This window comes from Capricornis sumatraensis, chromosome 17 (assembly GCF_032405125.1).
Source record: "Capricornis sumatraensis isolate serow.1 chromosome 17, serow.2, whole genome shotgun sequence".
Lineage (NCBI taxonomy): Eukaryota > Metazoa > Chordata > Mammalia > Artiodactyla > Bovidae > Capricornis > Capricornis sumatraensis.
Window position 1 is genome coordinate 50,536,693 of NC_091085.1, and position 12,823 is coordinate 50,549,515.

The 12,823-nt window shown below is 40.0% G+C and overlaps 1 protein-coding gene across 3 annotated transcripts in view; it reads right to left on the reverse strand.

Annotated features, from left to right (window-relative positions):
• Positions 1 to 2,317: 2,317 nt before the first annotated feature.
• Positions 2,318 to 12,823, reverse strand: part of GUCY1A1 (guanylate cyclase 1 soluble subunit alpha 1) — a 70,650-nt gene continuing 60,144 nt past the window's right edge. For all 3 annotated transcript variants that reach the window (XM_068989506.1, XM_068989504.1, XM_068989505.1), the window contains one exon: positions 2,318 to 10,174. In XM_068989506.1, coding sequence (XP_068845607.1) covers positions 9,973 to 10,174 — 202 coding nt within the window. In that variant the 3' untranslated portion in view covers positions 2,318 to 9,972. The remainder of the gene's footprint in view (positions 10,175 to 12,823) is intronic.

The following is a 12,823-nucleotide window of genomic DNA, read 5'->3' on the forward strand; positions in this document are numbered from 1 at the left end:
TCACATTGTCCATCTCTGCCTGGGGACCGTGGGCTCGGCAGCCTTTGCAACATTGAATTCCAGCTGGGGGTGTGGGGCTCACTCACTCCAGCTGATGAGAGCGCCACTTGCAAGGCAGCAACTTCTTTTTAAGGAGATTACTTTAATCTATGGCATGCGTTGCCCTGTTTCCAAGAAAATGTCCTTAAATTCTTGCCCAGCTGACATGTGAGGCCTAGGGTGTCTTCCAGGGTGTGAGTGTCCCTTCCATCACTTGTCGATGTCAGTCTCTCCAGTCACATTAATGAGCACTGTAACCCAATTGAGGGCCCAAAACGTTCAAATACACGACCAAGGCTACTTGAGTTTTCTGGGGCTGCTGCCGAAACAAGTATCCAAGTGCTTAACAGCAGAGATTTACTGTCTCCCAGCCCAGGAGATGAGAAGTCCAAGACCAAGGTGTCAGCAGTTTGGTTCCTGCTTACAGCTGTGAGAACTACCTGTTCCCGTGCCTCTCACATAGCCTCTGTGATTCTGGCAATAATCTGTAGTCTTTGACTTGTAAAAGCATCACTTCAATCTCTGCTTTCATACTCATATGGGTTCTCCTAGTGTCTCTCTGTCCAGATTTCTCCTTTCTCTAAGAACACCAGTCATGTTGGATTAGGGGTTTAGTCTATCTGCCCCATGTGACCTCATCACAACTAGTTACACCTGCTCTGACCCTATTCCCAAATAGGGACCAGGGACTTCAACATACGGATTTTGGGGGGACACAGTTCACCCCACAGCAATGCCTTCTCGGTGGTTTCCACGCGAGTTTGTGTGGTTTCCATGAGATTTCTCAGGGAAATCTCCCCCAAAGAACCAAGCTCACTTGTGGCAGCCAGGACTACTGAAAAATTTCATCGAAACCCTGACTGCCATTTCTGCAAAGATCTGAGGTTCAAGTGAAAGTCTGTCAGGAGAGCTAAGCCTAGGAGTTCCCAGGAGTTGCATTCTTCCCTAACAGGTACGATGCTTCCAACATAGCACAGGCACCTGACAAGTGAACTAGCCAGTGTTTCAGGGATTCATCTGGTTTCCGCTCACAGGGCATGTGGATGGTCTTCCTTTGTGTTGAGTGTGAACGTCCATTTCCATGAATGTGGTCTGAAGAGGCTGGAACCTTGCTCTAGTCCAGCACTGTTCTTAGTACTGGTTATGGTGACCATGTGGATTTGAGCTGGCAGCCTGACTGGGGAGAAAGTTCCCACCCAGAGGACTGTTGCAACAACCAACTCACTGTTGAGACAACTGAACTTGAACCTCCTGCCTGGTACTTGACATGAAACTCCCCATGAGCCTTCCTCACTAGCTGACAAAACAAACACTTATCACCTTGTGGGACATACAACTTGGTCACCATCACTGCTACCACATCCCACGGACTCTCCCTTCAAGCCCCATTGAGCAGCCCATAAGACCCTCATCTACCCTCTTCCAGGAAGCCACATTTTCCATCAGCCTCACTGCCAAACTGTCAAGACTACAAAGAGTGAGATTTTACTCTACTTGTGAGTTAACAGGTTAAACTGCCATAGTTTCATGAATTCTGGAAGAAGACACATGCATTCTCTGGGTCAGGGACAGAAGACTTCATGGCTCACAGCGATGCCAGCAGACAAAGAGAATCAGAGTGTCTTATACTGGCTTCCTGCGCCCAGCCCCATTTCCACAAGACAATGTGATGTCTGCATACAGTGGTTTGAGTTATAGGACAGAAACCGCAGCTTAGGAACACAAATGTTTTATAATGGGTAGTAACTGTGCCTGCCTTTTGCTCTGCAGGAAGGCATTATTGCTATTTTCTAAGGCACTTGTTGTGCAAACATCCTTGAAAAGATCATGTAGAATGAAGGCAGTCAGTCCTATTTCTCTACAAAATGCAAGAGAGTGATGGAAAAACATCTAGCAGCATGCGGCCAGGACAAACTGACCCAGAGCTGGTGCTACTAACCGTTAAATTGCACTTGAATAAGCTGAGCAGAGTTCTAGTCTTAAATTTAAGGTTTTTCTCTTTTAAAAAAATATTTTATTTGTGATTTGAAAAACTTGAATATGAGCTTTGTCAGAAATAGGAGTTTTACATACCTAAAGAAATAGATTTCAGTCATACTAGTAGTATGGGGGGTGGTTCCTCTGTCTGAAATGGCAAGACCCACAAGAAAACAAAAGTATTAAATGTTGTTTTTGCTTAAATCGACAGTTCATTTTCTTTTTAAACAGAACTCATTTAACATTTTAAGATTTTTATTTAACACTTTTATTACAATATTTATGTGGCAGCCATATTTAACAAGCTTCTGAGACACAGGATAAATTTCTGATAGATTTTGCAACTCTGCCAGAAGTAGAACTCAAAATAAATGCGTTATTTAAAACAACTGTGAAAGTAATAATAAAAGAAGTGTTGTTAGTATTAAGGAGGTTTTCAGTGCAAGGCTCAGTGGCTCTCCTATTTCACATAGAGGAACAATGAAAAGAAATACTTAATCCTGAAAAAAATTGCCAGATACTTAGAGCAATGCACAGTTACCAAAAGCTTGAGAAAATACACTGAGAGATATGTTTAATATTTGCTAAGAAGAAAACTTTAGTTGCTCATATGTGAAGCCCCACGAATCGTTCCACAGAACCAGGAGTGAAAGAACTTATTCCCTTTGTACTTCACAAATCAACTGGTCACATCTAAGCCAAAATTCACAGACTTCTTCTGATTCTTCATTCTCCTCTCATTCCAAATAGGACTTGCTGTTTTCTCCCTTCTAGATAACAAGTTCTTGGTCTGAGGGTCTCTGCTACCCCACTGGGGTGGCCCAGGAGTAGATTCCAAGGAATCCCCAAACCTCTGGAAATTCATATCAGTCTTGGGGCATAAGAGCATGCGCATATGCTTGGGAGGGTGATGGTCTTATCTGTTATCTTTTATCCAGTTCTCAAAGTGATCTGTGACTCAAAGCGGAGACCCACCAGCCTGTTTTAACAGTTTCCAGAGTAAAATATAAAGACAATTCACTAGGGTAAGTGAAGAAAATACTATAATTTCTATTTATTTTCATGCTCTCTTAAAGATAAGCTTCTTACTATATTGTAGTATATCAGATTGAGAACAGCATATTATATTAATCATAAATAATAATACATATATGATAACATGTATTTTATGGATTCATAACATATTGTCAGTTTACTAAAAATTTTATTACTACTAATGGTGTGCAGAATCCAGAAGGTTGGAGAACACTGCTTGAAATTAGTGGTTATCAAGCTGTGTCATAGGATTCTGCAGGGCATCTTTAACTTACATGTGGGAGGAGGTGAAGGAACAGAACATTCTCAAATACTAATATATTTTTATCCACTTCAATTTTCCAAGATACAATTTATTTGGGGAAGCAGGCAGCTCACTGTGATTGAACAACTTCACCGGCTACCAGTGCTTCCAAAGGCACAGAATTTCTTGAGCCTCATCTCTGTGACTTCCCAAAAGCCTTCAGCTTTACCTTCTTCTTGGATATGTAATGTGTTGGAGTGTCCAACTTCTACAACAGCATCTTTGTTTTGCTTTGCTTTGTTTTAGTTTCCCCCAAGACTACCTCATTGCTCTTTCTTCAGTACAGATGGGTTTGGCAACATTTCAGACTAAACAAACATCTTAGCTGCCAGTTTAAGATTTGGGCAATATGCAAAGTCCTTTTTTGCCAAGTGATTTTCCTCCCAATCTATAAGGTTTAGTTGCAATTTAATATTTTCACATGAAATACTTGAAAAAAACTGAAAGGCAGCAGACCTTTATCGCAAATCTTCTACCAAAATTTCTGAGATTAAGTCCTAGACCTGCAACTTAAATGTCATCCCAATTTCTATCCCATCTTCCTGACACTAAATTTATTATGATGAAAAAGAATTTGCATTGATAAAAAAAGAAGACTGGCTTTTAGGATATCTTTTTTTTTATTCTTTTGCTTAGGTTTTTTTTTTTTTTTAATTTGGAATCTATGGATTTATGAAACCTATTTTTTGCAGGCACTGAAAGCAAGAAGAATAGTTTTAGAGGTAAGAGTGTGTGTATTGTGTGAGCTGGTCAAAACAGATGCATGTGTGAGAGGTCAAGGGCAAAGCTGCTTCAGGAGAAATATAGGTGGCATGAAAATGTAGAATGTTGCAAGAGTGCACATCACCAAGTCAGTGCACATCACCAACACCATAAAAGAAGCATTTAAATGGAGCCACACTTCGCCTACAATCTGGAACCAAACACGCAAAGAGCAGAAGGAAACTGAAGGCAACCGGCCTGCAAAGGGCTAATCACTTCCAGAAGCTGCCTGCCTCTCACACTGGGAGGGATCCTCCCCCTTCTCAGGAGAGAACAGTTTTCCCAGGATTGGAGCCGAATTCCAACAGAGACTGTACACTGCAACACTATAAAGTCTGCTGAATAAAGCAAGCTGTCCCTGCTTTTAGCCTGTGTTTAGACCCAGGGGATTGCACTTCCCTAGCATCTCTGCGGCAGTCTCTGCAGGTTTGGTTTTGCAGGAGATGATAAGTCCTTCTTGACAGGCTTTGCAAGGCCTCTGGCCAGACTCCCCCCATCCACCGCCCTCCCCCTTCACGTGCGCCACATCTGTCATCCTTTACCCTGCGAACCCTCCTTTACCTAACTGTCCCCGAGGGAAACGCACCCAGGCCCACAATCAGACACACAAGCTCCTTGTTTCATGGTTCAGGGAAGGGCAGTGCCCTGTGACGCCACCCTGACAAATACCCATGAGAGAGTCCTTTCCTCTGAGGAATAACGACTTATCCAGGTAAAACCCACGCACTTACAGCCAGGATAATCCACTAACCCATTCTCTTTGGGATGGTTACCTGTCACTTTAGCAGAGACGTGAACATGTCTTTCGAGCATTACATAGCCTAGACAGCATTCAGGCTTTGCTCTAGTACTCTCAGGGTGGGGATGGGGGCGTGTGTGTCCCCCAGTCACTCCTCCCTTCATTCCCCCTTACCTTGCCCAGCAGCCTGCCCTGTGTCCACAACTGCTCCTCACCTCACCATAGCTGCCCCGGAGGGTCTGGCCAAGTCACGGATGGGTAATTTGGAGAAAAGGTTAGTAGTAAAAAAAAAAAAAAAAACTACTGGAGCAACCATTTCTTCTTTCCCACCAAAGGGTGTGAAGGACAAGTGAGAGTGACATGAAATTTCCAGGCCAGGCATCCCAGCTTTGCGTCCATACTTATTGTCCTGCATCATTTTCTTCTGAGATACAGATGGATGCTCATTTAGTCATCTGCACAGGTAAATTCCATCCTCATCCACGCTGCTCTTGGCATGCTTGCACAGACTCACATCTCAGCATCACATTCCTTCCTTTTGCGCTTGAAGTGGTTTGAAAACTGTTGGCGAGGGAGGCAGAAGCCAACGGTCTGCTTGTTTTGCTTCTTTCTTTCCTTTTTAAGCCATTTTGAACAAAGGGCTCCATGGAAATGAATAATAACTAATAATAACAATGATTAACAATCACAGTCACTCTGACAAATGGACTTTCTGTCCTTTTTCTCCTCCCCCCACCACCGCTCATTCCAGGCACCTGAGGATGCAGAGTGCATCCTGCACCCCAAGCCTCTGTGTCTGTGTGCACATGTGCACTTGCCTGGCAGTCCTTCCCCTTGGCCTGATGAGCTACTTCCTCGAAGACTAAGACCCTTCTGCAGGCACTCCTCCTTCAGGTTCCACGGCATTTTGTGATTATCTTTCTTACGTTCGCCTTCCAATTTTCTTTCTTAATAAAAGAGGCCTTACTTAGAATTCCAAAAACAGCATTATATGTTTCTGGCACATAGTAGTCATTCAGTAAAAGATGAACAAACACATGAAATGAGTTTCTTCAGTGCTAGGTCAAAAACTTTGTGTTTTCTTACGAAGTCCAGATGGAAGTAGAAAGAGAAGGGAAAACGGGAACAGATCTTTGAACTCTGCATTTCAGTTTGCAGATATCTCCGGGAGACTTCAAGGGAACTCTATGCTCACTTGAGAACTATATGTGACAAGTGAATTTATTCTGTGTACTGGACTCAAAATAATGGGACAGGAAGTTATGGAAACAACAGAACAGAAGAACAGCTTCTGGAATTCTCAGGAGGAATAGGCATCTGGGGACTCAAATTGTATTACAGAACAGCTGACTTGGCGGTAAGATTCAGCCCTCAACCCTGTCAGAGACCTTCTGTGTCCACTCTTTCTCCATTCTCAACTCCATGCCAGTCTCAAGCCTCTGTCTTGGTCCTTCACTTTCCTTGTGAACTTACCCTCAGGCTCTGTCCCTGGGCACCTTCAGTGACCCAGACCTGAATGTGTCTCTGACAAGTACATACTCTAGAATTGATAAGGCAGAGATGAGAAAGGGATTCCTCCAAGTGTTTAGCATCCAAGTTGCAGATTTTGAGTGCATTCCATCATGGAAATGTTGTGTGTCCATCTGGCTACGTAGCATCCCATAGTTAAGAAGCCTTTGCACACTGGGCTAGGTAATCTATAACAAGTGATTGAATATTTTTGAGAAAACACATTTTAATAACTTTTTCTTTGGATAAAACATCAAACTTATGGAAAGATTGCAGGAATAGTACAAGGAATTTCCATGTAGCTTTCACTCAGATTGCTTACATTTCCCTCAGATTGTTTCCAACAGAGTCTGGTCAACAGAAAATGCTGGTCATAGCAAATACCCTCATCCAACAACACAAGAGACAACTCTATACCTGGACATCACCAGATGGTAAATACCGCAATCAGATTGAGTATATTCTTTGCAGCCAAAGATGGAGAAGCTCTGTAACAGTCAGCAAAGACAAGAAAGACCTTGGGCTGTTTGTGGCTCAGATCATGAGCTCCATATTGCAAAATTCAGTCTTAAACTGAAGAAAGTAGGGAAAACCACTAGGCCATTCAGGTATGATCTAAATCAAATCCTTTATGATAATACAGTGGAGGTGATGAATAGATTCAAGAGATTAGACCTGGTAGACAGAGTACCTAAAGAACTGTGGATGGAAGTTCGTAACGTTGTAGAGGAGGCAGTGACCAAAATCATACCAAAGAAAAGGAAATGCAAGCAGACAAAGTGGTTGTCTGAGGATTCTTTACAAAAATAGCTGAGGAAACAAGAGAAGCAAATAGCAAGGGAGAAAGGGAAAGATATTCCCAACTGAATGCAGAGTTTCAGAGGATAGCAAGGAGAGATAAGAAGGCCTATTTAAATGAACAATGCAAAGAAATAGAGGAAAACAATAGAGCAGGAAAGACTAGAGATCTCTTCAAGAAAATTAGAGATATCAAGGAAACATTTCATGCAAGGATGGGCACAATAAAAGACAGAAACAGTAAGGACCTAACAGAAGCATAAGAGATTAAGAAGAGGTAGCAAAAATACACAGGAAAACTATGCAAAAAAAAAAAAAAGATCTTAATGACTCAGATAACCATGATGGTGGGGTCACTCACCTAGAGTCAGACATCCTGGAGTGTGAAGTCAAGGGGGACTTTGGAAGTAATAGTATGAACAAAGCTGGTAGAGGTGATGGAATTCCAGCTGAACGTTTCAAATCCTAAAAGATGTTGCTGTGAAAATGCTGCGCTCAATATGTCAGTAAATTTGGAAAACTCAGCAGTAGCCACAGGACTGGAAAAGGTCAGTTCTCATTCCAATCCCAAAGAAAGGCAATGCCAAAGAATGTTCAAAGCTATGATGGTGAAGCTGAAGCTGAAGCTCCAATACTTTGGCCACCTGATGCAATAAGCCGACTCACTGGAAAAGACCCTACTACTGGGAAAGATTGAAGGCAAAAGGAGAAGAGGGCAGCAGAGGATGAGATGATTGGAGAGCATCACTGACTCAATGAACATGAATTTGAGCAAATTCCAGGAGATAATGGAGGACAGAGGAACATGGCATGTTGCAGTCCATGGGGCTGTAAAGAGTTGGACATGACTTTGCGACTGAACAACAGATTGTTTATATTTTCCTTCACTGGTTCTGTGTGTGTACATGTATTTATACACACACAGAGAGAATATTTTTTGAATTCCAATTAACTTACAACTTTTGGAACGTAAATTATTAGCAAATTTGGGTCTGCTTAAACAGGTGATAAATAACACATTTTATGCTTTTTAATTTTCCTTAATTTCTAATATTTTCCTTGTAATAAGGGCTCAGTTCCAGAAAGAAAAATATATTTAAGTCTTTATTTTACTTTTAAATTCTTTTATTAACTTCATATGCTTGAAAGATTATAACTATATTTTTCCAAGTCCTGTGGTAGTCCCCAATAATAGGATTGGCATTTAATGAGCCACATCAGTGCTTCAAGACACAGGATCATTATTGAGTAAATAATAATTATTGTAATATATATAGTAATACACAGGGATGCTAAGAGACCTATCAGAAATTACTGGTATTCCTGAGGTCACCATGGACTAGCCTGGGGACCAATGGATGTAATTTTTAAATTTTTAAGCTGAATTACTTCTCAGATCCACAAATAAGAGTTTGCTGTATCTATAACTCTGCTAATAGTGACTTAAACACTTTTATGTTCCTCTTTCTCTAGCTTTGAAGCTGTATTCATTTAAAAATCAGATCTTATCTCCAACCAAACTCTGTATGTTATTTAGTTCAGCAGAGATCTTAGACTAACATCACTAAAAATAAAAGTTTATGTTCCAGAAAAATGTTTTGAAAGTTCCAGAATGAAATCACAGCATCATTTTCTTCATCAACATTAACATTCCCTTTAAAAATATCACTGAGTTATTTCACTAAAATAAAATATTCACAGATGTGTACTTAAGACAAAAGCTTGATTCTGAGGACATATATACACACCAAAGTGCTCAACACAAATACTTAAAAATAAGCTATCAGCAAAAAGAACAAGTCTTATTTCCGACTTCTGAACTTAGATTTTCCTAATGCAACTTTCTGTGGCTCAGCCTGGCAATGGAGGGTGTCTGCTGAAATAGATCCAAGTTACTCCTGTGTGTGTAAGTACTTCACTTCTGACTTTAGGGCTCGCTTCCTGAATGCTGCCTTTACTCCATGTTGCTTCAGTTAAAGTAAATCATAATGATATTATTGCATTTTAATATAGGCCATAACCCTCTTTTACCCTGAAGATGACACAAAAATGAATTAATCGAAATGAAATTGCTATTATGAATTAAAAGAGCCTTTACCATGTATAGACTTTTACAAATGTCAAAAAAGGAAATACTTATTTTTATGACATATTATGTTGCAGAGAATATTTTTATAAAATCATCTTGATATTTACAGGAGAACTACTTTAGATTCATATTGCATCTAACCCATAATGGCTTATTTTCTTTAAGAAAAGGAAAAAGAAAAAAGTGCAACAGGAAAAAAAAACAAACCTCAGTCTATCTTATTATATAGGCTAACTGTTAAATGAGGAAACGTAACAAAATGTACAGTTGAAAGGTTCAAAGAACTTATGGTTTCAAGACTATCGTTTCTATTCAAAAAAGCATTTTTAAGGCAACCAACACTACCACAAGCACTTTGATAACCAGGGCATTCAGCCAGGGCAGAGTACGCAGACAGCTCACCAGGTGGTACAGGTCACTACATTACCTGATTTATGTACAAGGTGCTGAGTTCTGAGTACGGGTAATAAGTGATTCTTATATAACAGAAATATCCCCTCAAAGTCACTTTTTGAGGTTTCTTTGTTTTTCACTGAAAAATTGAATATTGAAGTGAATACATTTTTGTCATGTTAAGTGGAAGGAAAAGTAGATGGTGACTTGGCTCCTGAAATGTTAGTACTGATCCTCAGCTCACCACCATGCCAGTGTGCTCTCAGAGGGTCCACTCACGTTCCAAGGAGTCAAACCCCAAAGGCTAACAATCAGGTGTGTGTTTGGTTAATCTATTCCTGAGGCTTTGCCTAAAAAATTGGCATTGGCTTCCTCAACATCTTTTTTCTGGAACCATGGCTTTGAAGTTGTTCCTTGTTGATACGCTTCCAGAAAATGACAGATCCCAGGAATGTCACTAGGAAAGTTTGGTGGAAGTTCTTCCCTTGATCGAGGTGTAAACACAAAACCAGGACAGTCCTTGAGTAATCTGGAAAGATTAAAAGGCAGATATTGATCATAAAACTCAACATTGACGTAACTGTCTAGTCAAGAAAAGGCAACATAACTAAGGGAACATTCCTGAGAATGTTGATAAACCCACCATCTTTAGTGTGATTGACAGAAAAATCCTAATGATATTTACAAACACATTGTTCTTCACAGAAGAACAATGAAGAATCAATTCACAATAACAGAAAGTTCCACCAGATAATAGATTATACTCATATTAGGAAAAATTACTATAAAATATTTTTGTAAAGATATCATCCATAATCTATACAACAGTGCAATTCATAGTAGTGGAAAAAACCCAAATGATGCAAAGTCTAATAATATAAGAAAATAATATTACAGAACTGAAGGAGTTGAAAGATATAAGACACTATATCCATTCATTTTGTAAATATTACCAAGAAATAATCATGGGCAAGAACTTTTGAAAGAAAAGTTCTATATAATATATACACACACATATATATATGTGAAAGTGAAAGTCGCTCAGTCGTGTCCACCTCTTTGTGATCCCATGAACTATACAGTCCATGGAATTTTCCAAGCCAGAATACTGGAGCAGGTAGCTGTTCCCTTCTCCATGGGATCTTCCCAACCCAAGAATCGAACCAGGATCTCCTGCATTGCAGGCAGATTCTTTACCAGCTTAGCTACATACATATATATGTATGTATATACATATACATACAGACAGACATACAGACATACATACATACACATATAATGTGAGAATGGGGCTTTCCTAGGGACTCAGTGGTAAAGAATCTGCCTGCAATGCAGGTGATGCAGGTTCAGTCCTTGGACTGGGAAGATCCCTTGGAGGAGGGCATGGCAACCCACTCCAGTATTCCTGCCAGAAATATTCCATGGAGAGAGGAGCCTGGTGGCCTACGGTCCACAGAGTCACAAAGAGTCAAGCACAACCAAAGCAACTGAGTGCACACACAAAATGGGGAAATAACTTTGGGATCTCTTTGGATAAAGTTTTTGTGAATTCTAGGTTAGTAGGACTGAAGTGAGGTTTAGTTGCATACATGGATACTCTACTTACTATCTGATATTTGCAATATGTTTTCTTCTTAAATTCTTAAGAATTAAATTTCCTCTTAAATTCAGATGTTCTACCAGCTTTTATTATTTGCTTCATTGGTCCATGAGTATAAACTTATTTTAAATTCTAATCACACTGATTAAGTTACTGGCTCCTCTTCCCATTTGCTTCCCGAGGTCTCTGTCAAATGCAAACTTAATAAGCATCTCTCTGATCTATTATTCAGGCCATGGATGAGAACAAGCTCTAAACCAGCTTCTACAGAAAATTACTCATATCTTCCCTTCCACTCCCCAGCCTGCAATGGGACATCTAAATGAAAAGAGTGATGATATCATGCTAAAGTTCAGAACCGTGATGCTCTATATGTACTGAGGAAACTGCTATATAGACATGAAGGTCTCAAGGATTACAGACCTCAGACAGAATACACAAGAGTGTTCAATTAACTAATTTTATAAGCGTATCAATAAATATGTAGTCTGCAAAAGAATAAAACAAGTGAAATGATGTTTTAGTCATGGATTTGTAAATATTTAAAGTACCTGTTATTTATAAGGCATAGTAGTTGGTAATATATACTGAAAAATTACAGAATTCCACAGTATTGAAAGTGTAAGCTTCAAAGTGTGGTAGATCTAAGTTTGAATAACAGCAAAGATGTCAGATTTCTAGCCTTTGAAAAGGAACTATAATAATACACAGGGCTTCCCTCGTGGCTCAAATGGTAAAGAATTCGCCTGCAATGCAGGAGACCTGGGTTCAGTCCCTGGGTTGAGAAGATCCCCTGGAGATGGAACCCCATCTCTAGCTTCCTCTCTTCCATCCTTTGGAGAAGGGCATGGCAACCCACTCCAGTATTCTTGCCTGGATAATTCCACGGACAGAGGAGCCTGGCAGGCTACCATCCATGGGGTTGCAAAGAGTCAAACACGACTGAGTGACTAACACTTTCACTTTCACTTTCATAATAATACAGGTCTCTTAGGACAGTTATGAAGATTAAATAAATTGTTTAAACAAGATTCATTAATCATCAATTGGATGTCACATAACACCTGCCATATTGGTAACAATAAATTTGATAATATCAGGCATTGGGAAATAGAAACCTTCAGACACAATGGAACACAGATGGGTTTGGACAGCTGAGTGATGCTGTGTAAAGCTGAAACTGAGTAATGAAGCTCACGATCTGGGAATATCATTCATAGGTATGTTATCTAGAGACATGTATATAAGTATATTTATCAAATCACTTTGCATAATAATGAAAAACTGGCTATCCTGAAATTAACCATGGACAGAAAACAGAGTGGCTTACTTATATCCTAGAATACATATATCACAGATTTATCTCTGACCTGCCTGGGAGAACCAACTGTTAGATACTCAGGAATCTGCAAGCCAATTAAACCATGGATAGGCTGAAACCAGCCACAGTGTAGTGTTTATACTTTAGAAATGGTAAATGCTAGAAGTCTGGGAGTATCTACTTCACTCCCCAAGCTGGTTGACCAGCTTACCACTGCATTTGGAATACTTTAACTAAGTGAACTAGATTTATATGAA